The 18,409-nt window shown below is 48.3% G+C and overlaps 3 protein-coding genes across 8 annotated transcripts in view; 2 read left to right on the top strand and 1 right to left on the bottom strand.

Moving 5' to 3' along the window:
* Window positions 1-23: 23 nt before the first annotated feature.
* ENOPH1 (enolase-phosphatase 1) lies at window positions 24-7,849 on the bottom strand. Its single transcript, XM_068187668.1, has 6 exons — window positions 7,683-7,849; window positions 4,652-4,753; window positions 3,601-3,803; window positions 2,550-2,682; window positions 2,158-2,281; window positions 24-1,195 (listed from the first exon to the last, which is right to left on the bottom strand). Exons 1-6 carry the CDS (start codon window positions 7,764-7,766, stop codon window positions 1,056-1,058), a joined length of 786 nt encoding a protein of 261 aa, XP_068043769.1. The 5' UTR covers window positions 7,767-7,849; the 3' UTR covers window positions 24-1,055.
* A 297-nt stretch (window positions 7,850-8,146) lies between these two features.
* HNRNPDL (heterogeneous nuclear ribonucleoprotein D like) lies at window positions 8,147-12,138 on the top strand. 3 transcript variants are annotated; one of them, XR_010998242.1, is made up of 9 exons: window positions 8,147-8,329; window positions 8,624-8,792; window positions 8,885-9,046; window positions 9,309-9,440; window positions 9,555-9,669; window positions 10,252-10,419; window positions 10,598-10,694; window positions 11,077-11,180; window positions 11,868-12,138. XR_010998242.1 is itself a non-coding variant. In XM_068187667.1 (8 exons), exons 1-7 carry the CDS (start codon window positions 8,241-8,243, stop codon window positions 10,666-10,668), a joined length of 906 nt encoding a protein of 301 aa, XP_068043768.1. In that variant the 5' UTR covers window positions 8,148-8,240; the 3' UTR covers window positions 10,669-10,694; window positions 11,868-12,138. The 3 variants fall into 3 exon arrangements, 1 of the variants encoding a protein (XP_068043768.1); XR_010998241.1 differs by having other exon boundaries at window positions 10,598-11,180; XM_068187667.1 differs by lacking the exon at window positions 11,077-11,180 and having other exon boundaries at window positions 8,148-8,329.
* Window positions 12,139-13,758: 1,620 nt separating this feature from the next.
* Window positions 13,759-18,409, top strand: part of HNRNPD (heterogeneous nuclear ribonucleoprotein D) — a 9,313-nt gene continuing 4,662 nt past the window's right edge. For all 4 annotated transcript variants that reach the window (XR_010998240.1, XR_010998239.1, XM_068187665.1 and 1 more), the window contains exons 1-3: window positions 13,759-14,098; window positions 17,436-17,604; window positions 18,316-18,409. The exon at window positions 18,316-18,409 is cut by the window's right edge and continues 68 nt beyond it. Coding sequence is in view for 2 of the 4 variants with exons in the window: in XM_068187665.1 (XP_068043766.1) it covers window positions 13,911-14,098; window positions 17,436-17,604; window positions 18,316-18,409 (451 nt within the window). In the remaining 2 variants the exon portion in view is untranslated. The remainder of the gene's footprint in view (window positions 14,099-17,435; window positions 17,605-18,315) is intronic.

Below are 18,409 nucleotides of genomic sequence, written 5' to 3'. Positions count from 1 at the left end.
ATGCTGTGATGGAGGGGATGCAATGAAAGCAAAGTTGTGTTTTTATTTAATACATTAGGAAAATCTCCATGACCACCTGATCTACATTGGCACAATTTAGGTAAGATGAAAATGTCAGGGGTTTAATTCCCATCAAATGCAGCAGGATGTCTGCCCTCAGGAGCAGTTTGTCAAGGTTTGCTCACAGCTGACCAGTGCTATGAACATGCGACTGGGTGATGTTGGCTGGAGGAAGAACTCTGTGGGTCAGTGCTGAGATACTTCAGAAATGCTGTCAAGCTGACTTTGGGGTCCAGACAGTTGTATCCCATAGCCCAGCACCATGATGCAGCAATGAAGTGTGTCCAGAATATAATTTTTAAAGCTGTATTTATATATACTTGACTTCATTCTGGGTAGGCTGGCTGTGGAAAGCCCCTAAGCAGCTTCCATATTCAAGTTGTACTGTTTTGTACCTAGAGCTGCTTCAGACACAGCCAAGATACACATTGTTCCTTGTCTAAAGAGCTTGTCTGCAGCAAGGGCTGGCTTTTTCTGTAGCAGCCCAAACCTACTGTATTATAGCCCACAGTTGGCATTTTCCTTTGGGAATCCTAACTGTGAATGTTTTTGACTTAGCCAGAAATCCTATCTGCAGGGAGAAGCTCACATATCCCCACCATGGTCCCCAGCACTCCCTCTGGGACAAGGGGACATAAACCTTGTTTGCAGACTGCTTCTAAAAATGACAGAGCTCACGGTGGGGCATCTCAGCACCAGATTTCAGTGGATGAGTCTGGAGGAAGCATTCCCTTAGCTAACTGCTAACCGGGAAAGGGGAGGAACAGCAGGGCTCATGGGTGCTGCTCCCTGCCCTGTTCCCAGCTCCAGCTGGCAGCAGGCCTCTGTCCTGCTGCACAAGGGACCCCACACCATACTCTCCATCTATACCTGCCTGCACGAGGCCCAAGACATAATGTGGATTTGGTTTGAGATTCTGATTATGGACAAAATGACCTAACATTTCACAAGGACAATTAGGTGAAGCACAGTCTTTTGTGCGTGCACCGCTTTCCCTAAGTGGAGGAAGGCAAGAAAAGTTCGGTGAAAGACGAGATGAGGCTGTAATAGGATTTCTCATCATCCGTCAGTCCTGCGTTGCCTGGTCTGATCACCACAGCCACGTGAGTGTCCGCCTCCTCGGCTGCATTGGCTTCTGAAACAGAGTGGGGAGAGTGGAGGTGACAGCTGCTTACTGACTTCTTCACAGCAGGGTCCCCAAGGCTTGAGGGTGCCCCAAAACACTCGAGTGCTTTTAAAGGCTGAGACTGAGAAAGTAGCACATGGCAGGGCTCTAGAGAGGAACCAGCTCCTGGCAGACCTGCTGTGGATGGCTGTAGCTGCAGGAACGGACAGGAGCTGGCTACCTCACCATCCCCTCCCCTCTGCCAGCTGATGGCTGTCCAAGGCTCCTTGCAGGCAGCACACACCATCAGCTCGATTCCTGTCATGACAGCCCCCTCCCCCAGTCATTTCTCACAAGCCTCTTTTTGCTCCCTGAGCACAGAAGGCCACTGGAAGATGATCCAGGGAAAAGGAGATAACTACAAGCTCCCACCAGCTCTGCTGCCAAGGCTGGGAAGAAGGTAAGGACTAACGCTGGGGGACTGAGCTGGCTCAGACTGAGACCCAGTGCTATTTCTGCCAGAAAGATGTTTCCAGCTAAATCAGGAAATTAAGTTAGCTTCTCAAGCCTGGCTTTCCATGGGTCAAGTGTTGGCAACCTGAAGCAATGTTTTCCTGCTGCTGAACACAACCTAACCATAAGTAGCACAAAGAACCAGCCACGTAGCAACACAGCAAACACCATCATTTCCCCTGAGCACTGGCCAAACCACTGACCCTGTTTGTAAACGGGGCATGCTTCAGCACTCTCTCCTTCCTGGCTGGTGCAAAGGCAGGTTTTCTACTTGACCTATTTTCCCTCATTGCAGCACTGCACACGGACATCCCACTGCTGTGTGCAAGCCCGGGTGTGTGAAGAAAGAGGATAGCAGCAGCTAGAGGGAAGGTGCTGAAGCATTTCTGGGGTGCTTGTGAGAGGGCAGCAGCACACCTCTGAAAAGCACCTGCCTTCCCTGCACAGGTGAGAGCCAGTAGGAGTGGCAGGTCACGTACCTCGAGGGACATCTGTCAGGAAGAGGATGTTGTTGGTGGCGCACCCAATACTGGCAGCAATCCTCCTGTAGCTCTCACTTTCTACCTTGGGGCCTATTTTGGTGTCAAAGTGGCCATCAAAGAGCTGAAAGAGAGAGAGAGGAGCACAGGCCATTGCTGAGTGCCACCTGAAGAGCAGGGATAAACCTCCCTCCCTTTCTGTCACAGTAACGAGGGGTTGGTGCAGCCATGCTCTCACAGTCAACTGCTTGAGCTGAATTACCATGGATCAAACCCACTGCCCCACCTTCCTGTCACAGAATTCATCCACAAAGTGTTACAGCAAGGGTGGTTGTGGGAAGGGAGTGCTCTGCAGGGGGAGAAGCTGTAAGGAAGGTGGTAAGGTTATCTACCTCTAGGATATCACCTTCTGTAGAGTATCCAAACAGAAGCTTCTGTGCTTCGACACTGCCTGAAGAGTAGATATAGATCTTCATCCCTGCTTCACGCCACTTCCGGATGGCTGGAACAACGTCCTCGAAGATTCTGGAGCAAAACAGGGCAGCAGGTAAGGGCAAACCCAGAGGCACCTGGAGGGACATCATTAGCCAGGCACTGTGACAATTAGTTTTGTCCCATTAGTTTGCAAGGGGAGCTTCATTTTCAATCTGCTTGGGGCTCAGAACCAGAAGGTCTCTTCCAGCAGCAGGTGCTGCAGAGCTGGGCAAAGAGATTTAGAGATCTCACTCCTTGAATGCAGCCAAGCAGGCAGCTTTCTCCACAATTTTTGGGTCACTGTAAGACAATTTAGCCTTGCTTTTAAAAACAAAACCAACAGGATATATGTCTCTCTTTACTTGTTTTTGGGTTTTGTTACTTTATCTGGTGGATGTTTACATTTTTCTGTGAGCTCATCTTCTTCTTCCTTGTTCCTCATCTGACATAACACTTTGTGAATTTATGGGCTTATTTTACTTATTGGAGACCTGAAATGCACAGTTTAACCAAGTATCTCTTAAATAAGAAGATCGGGCTTAATTTCAGTTGTCCCTACTTATGCACTCCTGTGTTGTAGCTGAATCATAAAGAGGAACCTGAAGACAAAAAGAAGTGGAAAGGCAGGAAACACACAGGTAAAAGACAAAGCAGGAGGAAACAACTGAAAGGGTCTGGCTCTGCAACCCTGGCTTGTTTATACTTGTTCTAAAATATGAGTGCAATTTGGGGATAAAAAATCCAAGATGGAGAACTGTAAGGAGCTCATACTTGTGCCTTAGCCTATTGGTTTACCAAGAATCTCAAATACTGGCTTATTTGCTGAGCTAGTGATGCTACTTGTATTTGTAAGTGGCACTGTTCCCAGGAATAGCTTATGCAGCTCTTCTGCAAATAAACTTTTATGAGAGATGCCCCCCACACCTGTCCCCCAGGAGGGGGCACACAACTACTCACACAATTACTCACTCTCCTTTGACGTGCCCGGTGGCATAGGCTGCCCTCCACATGTGACCCTGCAGCTGCTTCAGTGCCGTGGTCTTCCTGTCCAGGGACATCTGCCAGTGCACGTTGTCCACAACGGCCTGGATGACGCGCTCCAGCTCCTCTTCCCCACTGCCGCTCTCCAAAGGGATTGGCACGGCCCCATCCAGGCTGGAGTCCTCCTGAGCCTGCAAAGTGGCGTTAGAGCACGGTGTTAACGATGCCAGGGTTGTGGGTTTGATCCCTGTACAGGCCATTCACTAAAGAGTTGGGCTTGCTGATCCTTTCAGGCCTCTAACTCAGAATATTCTGTGATTCTGTGCAATCATCCATGATAAAAAGAGGAGAGGGAAGAGGTGGAGCACACCTCTAATGTAGGAAAGTGATCTAACACCTGCATCTATGCACCCCCGTGCAGGACACTGCTTGAACTGCTCTTCACACAAGGGGTTACATCGTTGTCTGAATGCTCTTCTCAATAGAAAACTGAGACAAGTTTAGAAATACTTGCTTGGATTGTACTTTCCAAACCAAACAATTAGCATTACTGTAGCTGTATTGTAAATACTCTAATGAGAACTATGCTTGATTAAGTATTTAATTACTGTAATTAAGGCAAAGAAGCAAATGCATGTGTTGGCTTCAGCCACAAGTTTCAAATTGATGCTGTGTCCCTGTACAGAGGCAGCATCCACTGCCCTGTGTGGAACAAGTGCTCTGCCATCTCCTTGTGCTGCTTCCCAAAAGAGGTTTGTATTCAACAAGAGAAGGGCACAGAGCAGGCAAAAAGCTGGAAAGTCTTGGCTCAACAGATGCCCAGGGGCTGTGAAGACCAAGGTGAGCTGAGGGAAGCTGCTGCCTGCCAAGCCCAAACCCAGGCTTTGGATGGGGGAGTCCAACCTTCAAGGCAACTGGCCTCCATGGACGAGGGCAAAGAGATAGGGACAAATGTGGGGTGACCAGGAGAGTCTGAGTGATCTGAAGCCTCAGGCATGCTATGCAAATGCAGAGACACAGAATTACTCTGTTACTTAACCTGTTTCCTCAGAAGTCCGACATCCCGCTGGCACTCCTCCTCCTCCCAGTGAGCACGCAGATACTCCTTCACGTTGTCTTTGATGTAAGGGAACAAGGTCTCCTGGCAGAAAAAGAGGCTCCTTTAACCTGGCAGAGGTAAGGCTGACTGGCTTTTAAAGGAAACGTTCGCACATGCTGCTGTGTACGATTATTTCCCCAAACTTAAGCTTCCCCTACAATGCTGTAGCTGGTGAAACTTCCTGCCAAGGCTGTCTGCCTGGGCACAGGACTGAGCCAACACTGGGCCAGGATCAGTGCGGGCGGATTTTTTTACACAAATGTTTACCTAGCTGAAAGTCTTAAAGCCTGCAATGGAAAGGCAGGTGATAACTTTTCCTGGGCTTGCCTTGCCTCCTTGGCACATGTGACCCCACATTCCCACCAGCTGAGGAGTACAAATCTGACAATGTATGTACTCTGAACAGATAAGTTATGCTATTGTGTTCTAGATGGGGCACTCGTCCAAGCAAAGGTCATTCTGGAAACACGTTTCAACTTCTCACCAAAGCTAGAGGACCTCTTAAAATGAAAAGCCTGGTCTGGTGACACTGAACTCCACAAGACAGTCTTGCAAATGAAATTAAACGGGGTTTGGGAAAAGCGCCAGAGGAAAATTACAGATTCACAGAGATCCCAAGGGCAACCAGAAATAATTACAAATTGCTCTCATTAGTGATGTTTCACGAGTCAGAAGCCACAAGCAGCCACCGTGCATCCCCAGGTACACGAAAAGCCTCAGGTCAAGGAGAAGGGCAGGGAAGTCCTTCCTTTGGGTAGAGAACTGAGCTTTTCTTAATTGGGAAAAAACCTAACCTGAACTCACCCCTCCTCAAAAAATGGCCCATAGTTTCTTGTTGTGTCATCTTTAGCTTGTTACTGAATTAAGAAAGCAGGGGTCCTGAGATTGTGATGTGATGGCAGAACTGCAGGATTTTCTATTGCCCTAATACTGTATTTTCTATGCTGTATATTTTAAAAACAATGCAAATTGCTTCAAGAATTACTACAAACTTGCCTAGGGAAATCAAAAGCCTTGTAATGCCCCCAGTTACTCTCATGTCCTCCATCTTTTAAATTATGGAGGAAATTAAAGAGAATCCACTGGGAAATGCAGCTGGCCTGCTGGCTTGGTTTAACCTCCTTTACAACTCAGATGTCAAAAGGACCCAATTGTTTTTCAAAAGCAGTGTTTCATACTCTTGTGCTGGCTAAGAAAAACTCCCAAAATGACTCCGAAAGACCTGTGGATTCTGTGATTTGGGCGATTTTAAAAGGGTAAAAGTCTTGGTCCACTGGCAAGTGCATAGGTCTGTGAACTAAGAGGTGACACCCACGTGACAGCTGGAGTAGTGGACAGCTAGTGGGACAGATGGTTTATGGATGTCAAGAGTGATCCCAGTCAATGATGTACTAGGTTTAATAGGCCATGAGTCTGTGTGGAAGAAACACTCCAAATACTCTCTTTTCTGATATTTTTCCTTAATCCACTCATCAACTGACTCATTCCATTTCCTTATTTTGCAGATTCAGTAATTCTAACATTAGAGAAAGGATTGAATAAAATTGTTTAATATAGAAGAATAAAGTGTCCGCTGAACCATCAGTGGACCTTTCAAAGGCAAATAGAGGTTAACTGAAAGACCAAATGAAATAACTTGTTCCAAGCATTTTCAGGCTTTCTATCAAAGTGAATTTTATTAAGAATCAAAACTCATTTGGCCTCCCTGCAACAGAAAGACTTTGGGTGGAAGCCCAGAGTCTCAGGTGCATGGCATGTTGTTTGCACAACTGCAGAACGGCTTCAAGGAGGACAGAAACAACTTAGTTGCTCTGTTAGATGTTTAGTAAGAAACCTGAGCTGTTCAAACTATTTGAATCGAAAGATATTGAGGGGAGGGAGGCAGCTGTAATGCAATCTAGGCCTGAAGTTTCTTCAAGAGCACTGGAAGAACGAGGGCAGGAAAGATGTAGGTCATGCTGTTCATCTGTTAAACTGTGTTAGCAGAAGCCTCTAGAAAGCCAGGCAGGAACCTTCACCTGCCATGTGGGTCACAAAGCACCTTTGTAAGCCACTGGCTGCAAAGATCCACCAAAAGCTATAATGTCTCACGGAGAAATCCAGGTTAATGAACGGCAGGAGAAGGGATACATCCGTTCGCTGTTTTAGCAAGCCGCTCCCCCCTGCGAACCAAAGCCTCCCGGAGAGGAGGGACCCCGGCTACCACAATCTGCGGTTCTCCAAGCGTCTGTGACTCGCAGACTTCCCAGTCCCCTCGGTTCTGCACCTAAACCAGCACTTCCAGCAGTCTTAAGCTGTTTCCTAGGCAAAGGAAGCCTCTCGTGCCTTGGCTGCCACTCCAGTCCCTGTCGCGAACGCTCGGCGTGTCCCCTGCGCTGCCCTCCCGCAGGGCTGGACACGCTCCCCCGGCACACCGGGGGTACTCGGCTGTACCAGCCTCCCGAAGGGAAAAGGCAGCGGATAACCCCGAGAATTATCGGTTACTGCAAATTGTTAATTACTGAAATTAAGGCCGAGAAGCATCGTACTTCAAAGAGCTCGCACTTGAGGCTCTCTGCAGACCCGGGTGCGGTGCTGCAGCTCCAGCCATCAAAGGATCAGCGATGCTCGAGGGCTTTTCCCGGGTGAGGCTGCGAGCCCCCCAGCTGCCCTATATCCATGAAACAAATCCCCGACCTGCCTGGATCCTCGCGGTAGCGACCTGCTCCCCAGCCCACCACAGGGGCGGCCGACCGGCAAGACAAGGCGTATTCGCTCGCGAGCATTATTCGGAAAAACGCAGAAAACGGGACACGGCTTTCGTTCCCGGCGGCACCTCGGCCTGCCTTGAGGCGAGCTGCCAGGGCCGGGGAGGTCACGGTACGAAGGGCGATGCTACGGGAGCCCCCCGCGACACCAGGGCCGGGGGGTCACGACAGGAGCGGCGATGCTACCGGAGCCCCCCGCGGTGCCGGCGGCCACCGGGTCTCACCTGGACGAAGGCGATGGGGGTGGTGGTGCCCTCGATGTCCAGCAGGATGGCGCGCACCTCCGCCGGCACCGGCAGCACGCCCATGGCGGCGGCGGCGGCGGCGGCACGTGGGGCGCTCCGGGGACGCGCGGCGGCGGCGGCGGGGAGCGCCGCGCCGGCTGTGCCCGCCCACGGAGCGCCCGCCCCGCCCCTCCCCGCCGCCGCCTGAACGGGGTTTCTGGGTTACGAGTTACAACCCACCGCCGGCCGGCCCTCTCAGCCCCGGCCCCCGCCCGCCGCGGTACCCGGTGCGGCGGTGCCCGTGCCCGCCCGGAGCCGCAGCACCGGCCCGGCCCAGCCCGCGCGATGGCGGCCGCAGGGCGGCTGCTGCAGCCCCGCCGCGAGCCGCCGGGGGCGCTGCGGCGCCGGGCGGCAGGGCGGCGCTGATTGGCTGCCGGCACGGCTATATAAAAGAGGCGCAGGCGGTGCCCGGATCTCTTCCGCCGCCATTTTCTGCCGGGCGCAGGTCTCCGCTGTCTCCGCCGCTCGCACGAGCACCCCCGCCGCCCTCGCCCCGCCATGGAGGACGCGACAGAGATGAGCGGCGGCCAGGAGGAGTTCGCCGAGGGCTCCAAGATCAACGCGAGCAAGAACCAGCAGGACGACGGGTAGGGCCGGGGACGTGGTGGGGGGGAGGTGTGGGGGAGTCGCGCGTCCCTCTCCGCCGCCCGCCCTGCGGCTCGGGGGGGCGGCTCGGTGGCTGGGGGGAGCGCGGCCTTCGCTCCCCGCACCATGGCCGCTCCCGCCTTTGTGTCCCGGGCGGGTGACCCAGTTTCCGCGGGGCGGGGACACGGGCGGGGGGGGCCGGTCAGGGCCGTGACGTCACCGGCAGCCTATGGGGGCGCGGGGGGGCTCCCCCGTCGCTCCCTCACCCGTATCCGCCCGCATGTCCTGCCCTCCAGGAAAATGTTCATCGGAGGCCTCAGCTGGGACACCAGCAAGAAGGACCTGACGGAGTATCTCTCGCGGTTTGGCGAGGTTGTGGATTGCACAATCAAAACAGACCCGGTCACTGGAAGGTCGAGGGGGTTTGGGTTCGTGCTCTTCAAGGATGCTGCCAGCGTGGAGAAGGTGGGTGCTTTTCCTGCGGACCCATGGCACAAAGCCATCTTGTGTAGCTGTAGCGATCTGAGTGAGACTTTGTTCCTTTGTCTGCTTTTTAGGTGTTGGAACTGAAGGAACACAAACTGGATGGCAAGTTAATAGATCCTAAAAGGGCAAAAGCGCTGAAAGGGAAGGAGCCACCCAAAAAAGTGTTTGTTGGTGGGCTGAGTCCAGATACATCTGAAGAACAGATTAAGGAGTACTTTGGTGCTTTTGGCGAGGTATAGTATATTGGCATATAAGAACACCTCTAATTCTCAAGTGTAGTCTTGCCTCTCTCTTAAGAAAGAATTTGTGAGGAGGGAGTTGGCCAAAACTAGAGCTAGTTGAATTTATATGTTAATGATTTCATAAAATTGTAATGGTGTGATTTATAGCTGCCAGAAGTAGTCAGCATATAGATTCTGCACTGCCAGATGGTTCTGGTGGCATAAAAGGTTGCTTACAGATTTCATGCATTGTTTATATTAACTTTGATTTCAGATTGAAAACATTGAACTTCCCATGGACACAAAGACAAATGAAAGGAGGGGCTTCTGTTTTATCACATACACAGACGAAGAGCCAGTTAAGAAGTTACTAGAGAGCAGATACCACCAGATTGGTTCAGGCAAGGTGGGAAAACTCTTGTTCTTAGCATATGAAGTCTGTCTTTGTAGGCTTCTCTGAAAGCAGCTCACAAAATGCTTATGGAATTCTTAGTAAGTTAAAGGATTTGTGTCCTTGCAGTGTGAAATCAAAGTAGCACAGCCCAAAGAGGTGTACAGGCAGCAGCAGCAGCAGCAGAAAGGAGGGAAAAGCAATTCTTCTGGTGGACGTGGAGGCGGAAGGGGGCGTGGACGGGGTGAGTATTTTCAGTGGTTCTGTTGATCAAGTACTTACCAAACATTTAGGTGTTTGTAGAAATTCCAGTTTGCAGGCTGTGTGCAGATCTCATGTTTAAATCAAATGTGTACAGTAGCCTGTGAGTAAGTGGTGTTTTGGTGTTCATGGTTGCTTGTTGAAGCTGAGGAATCTCCTCTTGCTCTGCTTGCATTCAAGTGGTGAAGGGGCAAGGTGGGTGTAGGGTGCTTCTGTACACCCTTAGTGGACAGTGTAACCAGCACAGTTACACTTTCACTTGAAAGGGTTACACTTAGTTGGCCCATGGGCGAGAAAGCATGAGCTGTTTGCTAAGGAGTGGCGTGGTCACTTGGCTGCCCCTTCAGATGGATCAGAAGGAATCAGCTGGTACTGTACAGGTAAATGCATCTCAATCTTTAAAGGTCAAGCAGACACAACTCGCCACACAGCAAGGCTTGTCCTTTGGTGTCATTTGGTGCTCAGGCAATTACTGATTATTCTCGTGTCCAAAAAGTTAGATGAAGGGGCACAGGAGAGGAGTGTAACAAGTTTTGAAACTTACATTTACTATGCTTGGTTTCAGGTCAGGGACAAAACTGGAACCAAGGATTTAATAACTACTATGATCAAGGCTATGGGAATTACAATAGCGCTTACAGTGATCAGAGCTACAGTGGCTATGGAGGCTACGACTACTCTGGGTACAACTATCCCAACTATGGATACGGGCCGGGATACACAGATTACAGTGGTAAGTGGTTTTGCCCTCGTTCCCGATAACAAGAGCAGCTTTGCTCTTAGAACTTTGCTCTTAGTCAGCCTATGGCTCTAAAGATGAGATCTCTTGGTGTGCTGCTGTGTATGAAATCTCCCTCTGAGGCTGGTGTTAATGTATGTGGGTTCTGTTTTTCCCCACATGCTACCTCCAGGCCAACAAAGCACGTATGGGAAGGCGTCCCGTGGCGGCGGCAACCACCAAAACAACTACCAGCCCTACTAAGGCAGTACCTAGTACCTGACAAACAGGTGTGTACAGGAGCGCAAGCTCCACTCCGACTATGTCTAATCTAATTTAAAGATCAATAGACAAACAAAGAGTAAAAACTTGCCTAGCATGACTTTTCCTTTAATTAAGCTTTTGTTAACTTAAAAAATACTTTTTTTTTTAAAACCAGCTTTGCCTACGTGTCTATAGATCTTTAACTTTGTAAAAGTGTGACTTTATCTTCTTTAGTACTTCAGAAAAACATAAGAGTTTTTCTGGTTTGCGTTGTGTACCAGGTGGTCTAGAGGAATAATTAAACTTATTAGAAGTATTAACAGGTAAAGTACTGAAATGGGTACAACTTAAGGAAAACAAGAATGTTGTCTTCTAACTCTGACATTATACCTTGTTTGTACCCGCCAGCGGGAACTTCATTGCAGGCCGTGTGTCACCCTGACCACGTCTATCTCTGGGGTCGCACGTTGCAGGCAGAGCGCAAGGCATACACCAGAAAACGCTGTCCTGTGGTATGGTCTCTTCCAACTTCATGTACCAGCGTAAAGATTAAAGTGGAAAACTTCAGACTTTGGCTTCTTTTTTTAATCTTTTTTGGAGATTAAGTGTCTTTAACTTAAATGGTTTTTTACAGGAGTTAAAGTACATAAATGCCTTTACAGCTTAATCATTTGGTCTTCTGTTTAGTGTTGTATTTCAATTGTGGAACCTCATTTTAAATGTGCATTCTTTAAGATTTTAATGCTTGCTTTTTTCTTTTTATAGCTAATAGTGAAATCTGCAAACCAAAACGAACTTTTAAATCTGGATAAACATTAAAGATCATATGCATATGGACTGTCTGAAATAAAGTGACCTGACTTGTGTTGCACATAAGTCGTTTAGCTGTATAAACAAATAATCAGAAAGCCTTTTGGCAGTGTTTCCAATGGAAAACAAAGTGATCCAGAGCCTGCTTGTCTAAATTGGATGGTTGTTGTTTTGGAGCAGCCTGAATATTGGGCTGAATATTTGGGAAAATAAATTACTGATGGGTAACTAAACAAACCTCTTGTGTTACCTTAATAAATATGCATATGATCTTTAACAGTGAAGAAAGGAATATATAGAAGACTTTAAGCAGTTCATGAAAATGGACCTTTTAACAATCCTGTAGTAACTATCACAGATCTGACATGCATTTTGTCTTGATTTTTTAGGTAGAGATACTGCAACAAAAAGCCATCTTGCAACGCATCGTGAGTGAATGGAGGGTGGTCTTCGAGAGATGAAATGACTATTTTGTAAAAGACTTTTAGTGTATTGACACAACTGTGTCCAACTGTACATAGCGGCCGACTAGTTTTCTTTTATGGTTTTTACTTTCTTTTTGCCATTCATGTTATGACACAATGTGGACTTGTGTTTATACAAACTTTATTTGTATAATTTCATGTTAAAAGATTCTCTAATAAATGCTTACTTAAGTGAGTGTGGAGTCTTGCTGTCACCTTAAGGTGGTGTAACAGTAGTTTTACTTGGATAGAAGGGCAGGTACCTCTCTGGAGATCAGGGTTACTGTAAGAACAGGTCTATACACACCCCATTCTTCCTCCTGATCTCTCCTGAGAGCACCAGAGTGCTTGGAATTAGCATCACTGTAGAAGATGGCAGAGTCATGTCCTGCCCTCTGCAGGGAGGGAGTAGGAGTGGTCTGTGGCACAACGCTGCCACTTTTGTACATCTCGGGAGCAATTCTAGAACTATAGCAGCACCTTTTCAATGCTGATAGTACTACTTGAGGAGTTGGAGTTTTTCAAGGCTTCTCAAGCACTTAAAACCTCAAGTATTCCAGAATGTAGCTTAATTACTTTCCTGCAGCACTTCTATTCCAATTCCAAGCAGGAGATTACAAGTTCTTGAACTTCAGGATCAGCAACTCTTTTCTGTACAACTTGGTACAAATTAGGTGCTGTACTAGACTCTTCTCACCTGGATCAGAAAACAGGTTTCCCATCTAGTGCACACTAGCAAGCAACAACTAAAAGCCTGAGTGCCTGATTGCTGGAGAAGGAACACTGCATTAACCCAGCACATTTCCGGATTAGGAGAGTGGTTGGGTTGGGTAAAGGAGCATGTGCATTTTGTCTGAGGCAAAAGGATTGCAGCAGTCTGCCTGAAGATTTGTTATTTCTCAGCACAAAATACCTAGTCAAGCATCAAAATAACCCTTGCTTGTTAAAGCTCACTGATGTCACTGACTACAAACTAAAGAATCAGCAAGAAGCCACAGCAGTGTGAGATCATATGCTGCATTTGTGAGTGCAGCTGGATCTAGCACTGTCCTCCACAGCAGCTGAGGGGCTGAGGGAGACTTGTGCCACAAGAACATGGATTCGTTGCTCCAGTGGATTGTCAATACACAAATCCTTGCTAAGAGCCAAGTTTTGCTTCAATCTGTGATCCTCCCGTTTGGCGCTAGTGAAGTGCAGCTGGAGTACCGTGGGCAGGTCTGGGCTCCTCAGCTCTAGAAAGGGAAGGGGCTCCTGCAGAGGGTCCAGTGAAGGGCCACAAAGGTGATGAGGGGGCTGGAGCATCTGTCTCAAGAGAGACTGTGGGAGCTGGGCCTGTTTAGTCTGGAGAACAATGAAGGGGACCTCAGCCATGCACATCCATATCTCAAAGGCAGGGGCCAAGAGGTGCCAGGCACTTTTCAGTGCTGCCCAGCGACAGGACAAGGAGCAATGACCACAAACCCAAACACAAGTTCCACTCCACCACGAGGAAGGACTTCTTACGTGGAGGGTGGCAGACCACTGGGACAGCTGCCCAGAGAGGTTGTGGAGTCTCCCTCTCTGGAGCCATTCCAAACCCACCCCGACCTGATCCTGTGTCACCCGCTCCAGGTGGCCCTGCCTTGGGCGGAGGGGTTGAACTGTACGCACTGCAGAGGCCCAGTCCAGCCCTATCGATTCCGTGACTGTCCATGCCGGCGCCCAGGCTCCGGCTGCTCCCGGGGCTGTGCCGGAGCTGCCCCCGCGCTCCCTCACGGCTCCCCGGGGGCGGTGTCACGTGTCCCGCCCGCCGCGCTCCTTCCGGCCGCCATTTTAGGTTGGGTCGGTGGCGGCGCCATTAAAAACAGGGAGCAAGAGGAGGAGGGATCGGCGGGATCGGCGCGCTCGGCCGGGGCCGCCAGCGGGGCCGGGGCCTCGGCGGGGAGGCGGCGGCACCGGGGGTGGCCGGTGCGGGGCAGCAGCGGCGCCATGTCGGATCAGCAGTTCGCTCTGGACTCGGCGGCGGTAGCGGCTGGCGCTGGGGACAGCGCGGCGGAGCCGGCGGAGCAGCCTGAGGGGCAGGCGGGGGCGGGGAGCACCGATGGGGGAGGCGGCGGCGGCGGGGTCGAGTCGGAAGGAGCCAAGATCGACGCCAGCAAGAACGAGGAGGACGAGGGGTGAGCGGCGGGGGCGGGTTGTGTGTCCCGGGCGGGGCCCGGCGCCCCCGGCCCGGCCCGGCCCCGTTCGCTGCCCTGTTTGTTTACTTGGCGCCTCGGCGACGTCACGGGCCGAGCGGCGGGGGCGGTGTCTGGTCCCGCGGTGTGCAAATGGTGTGATGTACCTCAAACTACAGGCCCTTTTTACTTACTTTTCTTTTTAATGATGCTTTTTTTTCTGTGAGTTAAAGTGCGGTGCTTGCGTGAAGACAGTAACTCGGTGTAGCCGAATGCTCTGGTTGCCTTGCCCTGTGCTGCAGGTTATGCTGTGTGTCATCTGAGTGCCAGAAGCGCCAGCTACCGGGACTTTTTCCCAGCCTAAAACATGCCTCTGCTTCTCACGGAACTTGTCGGGAGGATTGTGTTAGATGCTGTCTGAACTTGAGAAGTAGGAGTCGAAAAGGCGGGAAGCTAAGCCGGGGGAGGTTCAGGTTATGCATCAGGAAAAGGTTTTTCACCTAGAGGGTGGTTGGGCAATAGAACAGGGAAGTGGTTACAGCACCGAGTCTGACAGAGTTCAAGAAGCGCTTGAAAAATGTTCTCAGGCACATGGTGTGACTCTTGGGGTGTACTGTGCAGGGCTGGGAGTTGGACTTGATGATTCTGATAGGTCCTTTCCAACTCAGCATGTTCTGTTACTTTGTTTTATGGCGAGTAAAGACAGCTTTTAATCTTCATAGGGTCTCTGCCTGGGGCAGTGTCCATTTTGTATTACCGGTGAAATTTGTGTGTAATAAATCCAGTGACAGGACAGGCTGTTGCGCTCTGCTGTCTCCTGTCGGGCCCGTGAAACTCGAGCTGCAGGTCTGGTTTTGGTCAAGGCAGAAAATAACCTGGACAAAGGAGTCCTAACTACTGTATCCTGAAGATACCTGCTGCAAAACCTTCCTGAGTGTCTTCCTCCTTCAGCAATAACCTGGGATGTTGCTGAGAGAGATGTTCATAATCTGGGATAATGCAGAGAGAGAACCCTTTTTTGAGTATTTTGCTGGGATTAGCAGAAATTAAAATGGTTTTGTTCCTTTTCAGCTGTTCTTAACAGTTTCAAATGCCATTGGAGTTTGCATGTTTGTTTTACTTATTACCCTTGAATACACACCAATTAAAGGGTTTTCATGTGCAAACTCAGGTTCTTTTGAGGCAAGAGAGCTTAGAAAAAGTTGTCTCCAAGCGGTGCAGTGATATTGGGCAGTGATTACACGTACCACACATTGACTTGTACTCTAGTTCAGCCTTTTTGACCCATCAATTCTTCATGTTGTACTGGAAACAAAGATTTTGATAACGCTTCTGGTTAGTAAGGGGAAAAAAGCATATATCTGATACCTTGTTTAGCTAAGTCTGAGGTTTGAAAGCTTTCCCAGTGTACTTCTGGTAACTTATTTTGGGAAAATATATGTGTCGATGTGGCTTAGACCAACCAGACTGTGGGCTAGGAAATGTTTGTGTTTTACAAGTTTTTGGCAGAGCTGTGACACTGCTCCTGAATTGTTGTGCTGATGTTTGTGGTGTAGCCCTGACCTGAGCTCAGTTTCCCTTGGAGCAGTAGTTGATGTAGGGGCAGACTGAAGGAGCTGTGTTTTGCTGCTCTGTGACTGGGCTCAAAGGTGCAGTTCCTGCGTGGAGAGATGAAAAACCTTCCGGGGCTGTTGGATTCAAGCTCGTGTTCTTGATCTGCCTGTCCTTAGGAATACAAAGTGGGGTCTGTATGTTAATATTGAGACAGGTGGTTTGTGTAGCAGGTGTCAGTTCAGTAGTAGCTGCTAGAGCATCACTACCCCCCATGGGTCAGAAACATGGTGCTGCATCCTCTGTGTCTTCTGTTTGTCTGCTTAAAAAACCCTCCACAGAACAGCAAACAAGCTAAGGACCGTAATGATGGGTGAACAAAGGGCAGAAAGCTCCTTTGATTTACTGCCTTAGCTGGTGTGAGGCTGCTGGTTTACCAGGGTGGGCCATTTCTTTCTTGAGGACAATAAGAAGTCACAGCTGATAGAAAGGGCTGTTGGTACTTCCTTAAGAGAGATCTGAAACTAATTGGAAAAGTGGATAAAGGGATGGGGAGTTGGTGCTCCTTCTTTACAGATTTGGAGACTTGTTATAAAAACATCTGAAGCTCCTGAACCCCTCACCTCTATGGATTTTTGTCAGAAACGGAATGCTCTTGTTAATTCTGTGAGAGCACAGCTAAGTCAACAGAGGTAGTTCACAGGAGCAGCTTTTGATTTGAGAGAGTTTGAGTTGTGGAGGTGCAATGCTCTTTTACATGATTGGCAGGAATATTTATGCGTGGGAAGTGGAAGGGTTGGAAACATGATACAGTGGTTTTTCAGGTTTTCTGGTAACTGTGTCTGATTGTGAAATAAGTTGGGACAGTGAAAATGGGCAAAGCTTTGTAGAAAGTGCTTTTATGGATCATAATGGATCGTATTTTTTGGTTAGAGCTCATGGTAAAATCTTCTTTATCAGTATTAGAAGAGATCATCTCAAATCAAATCCTCTTTTGAATGGGTTCCTAAGCCCTATGCCTAATAACCTGGAATGTTTCATTTGTTTGTATAGTGGCTTGATTTTTCATCTTTTAAATTTTTTAATGCCTTTGTCATGATTTGATTCTAAGCTTCCAGTGTGCTTTAGAAAATACAGGTTATGAATTATGTGCTGTACACATCTGCCCAGCAGCACTGGTGCTGTAGAAGTATTGAAAATACATTCTATTGATGATAGTGGATTAAGTCAGGTGTTTATATAAAGTTTTGTGAGGAAAGAGAACTTCTGACCATCCAATACTTTGCTTTTTCATAACTACTTTTTGGGGAAGGAAACTTGACTAAACTTTATTTATTTTAGTTTATTAATTTGGGCATATGTCCAGTCCAGACTGGTAGATAAATGCTTCTGTTTTAACCACGCTTCCTTACAAATCTAATCTGCCTGCGTGTGTTTCGTGAGCAGTTGTCTGGAGGCTCCACGGATAACTGGATGGAATTAAACATGTGATGGGGATGTAAAGAAGTAGTAAAATATATTTTTGTCACCACTACTAGTGGTTTCTTGGGACAGCAGAGTAACCAGCTGCAGCAGAAGACGGTGAAAAACGTTTGTGTATGTGGAATTCTTTATCTGTCCTGGCCAGACTCACTTAAGCAAGTTGTCAAAAAGTGCAGGCCTGTGTGTGTAGTGACATGACTGATAAAATCCTGCCAGTTCCATGCATTAGGTTATTGAGCTCATAAAGCTTGGCAGTGCAGGATTTTGGGTAACACACATTTACAGATTGACCAACTTGTCTTAACAGGAAAATGTTCATTGGTGGCCTTAGCTGGGACACAACAAAGAAGGATCTGAAGGACTACTTCTCCAAGTTTGGTGAAGTTGTAGACTGCACTCTGAAGTTGGACCCCATCACTGGGAGATCGAGGGGCTTCGGCTTTGTACTCTTCAAAGAGTCGGAGAGTGTGGATAAGGTAGGATTAAAGTAATGAAACATGTTCAAATTCAGGTATCAGAGATAAAGCACTCACTAGGATGACTGTAGGCGTTATTCTTACATCTTCTGGTAAAGATGATTCAGGGGTGCAGCATGTTTAATGTGCTTGTTGAAAGTGCTTTCTTTTATGAACCATCTTACTCGTGATACTGTGCAGGACCAGCAGTGATTCCCGAGGTATGGATTTTGGCACTTAAAAAATACAGTTTATAAATGTCTGCTGCCTTCAGCTGTAAAAGCAGCATTTGCAAAGATCTTCTAGTCTTTGCATTCCTGAGCTGTACCGTGACCCCCTAGAGTAGCGCCCATAGCTTTGATACATTTAAGCTTTATCCAAGAAAAAACTGGTTGTTAACTTTTCTAAAATGCTGTGGATACAGCACACAGGAAAATTTTCTCCTTTATGACCTTAGTGATATCTGAAGTACAGATTTTTTACTTCATAAGGTTTGAGGATGAGAAGAGTACTTTTTGAGAGATGTTACACTCTTGCTTCTGCTGGCTGATAAGTGGTTCCAGTTGTCAGAACTGTCTGTGTCAGTGGATAGTGATCAAAAATCACAGAACTTTGTGCAACAAATTATTGCTGTGATCCAAGTATTGAAATTGAAGCAATTTTGGCCTTACTCAAAACATCAGTGAAACATTTAGCTTGAACTGTGTAAAACTGTGTTTTAATTATCCTCAGGTCATGGACCAGAAAGAACACAAGCTGAATGGAAAGGTCATTGATCCAAAAAGAGCTAAAGCCATGAAAACAAAAGAACCCGTTAAAAAGATTT

This window comes from Anomalospiza imberbis, chromosome 4 (assembly GCF_031753505.1).
Source record: "Anomalospiza imberbis isolate Cuckoo-Finch-1a 21T00152 chromosome 4, ASM3175350v1, whole genome shotgun sequence".
Taxonomy (NCBI): domain Eukaryota; kingdom Metazoa; phylum Chordata; class Aves; order Passeriformes; family Viduidae; genus Anomalospiza; species Anomalospiza imberbis.
Note: the sequence above shows the minus strand (reverse complement) of the source record. Positions and strands in the feature narration are given on the sequence as shown.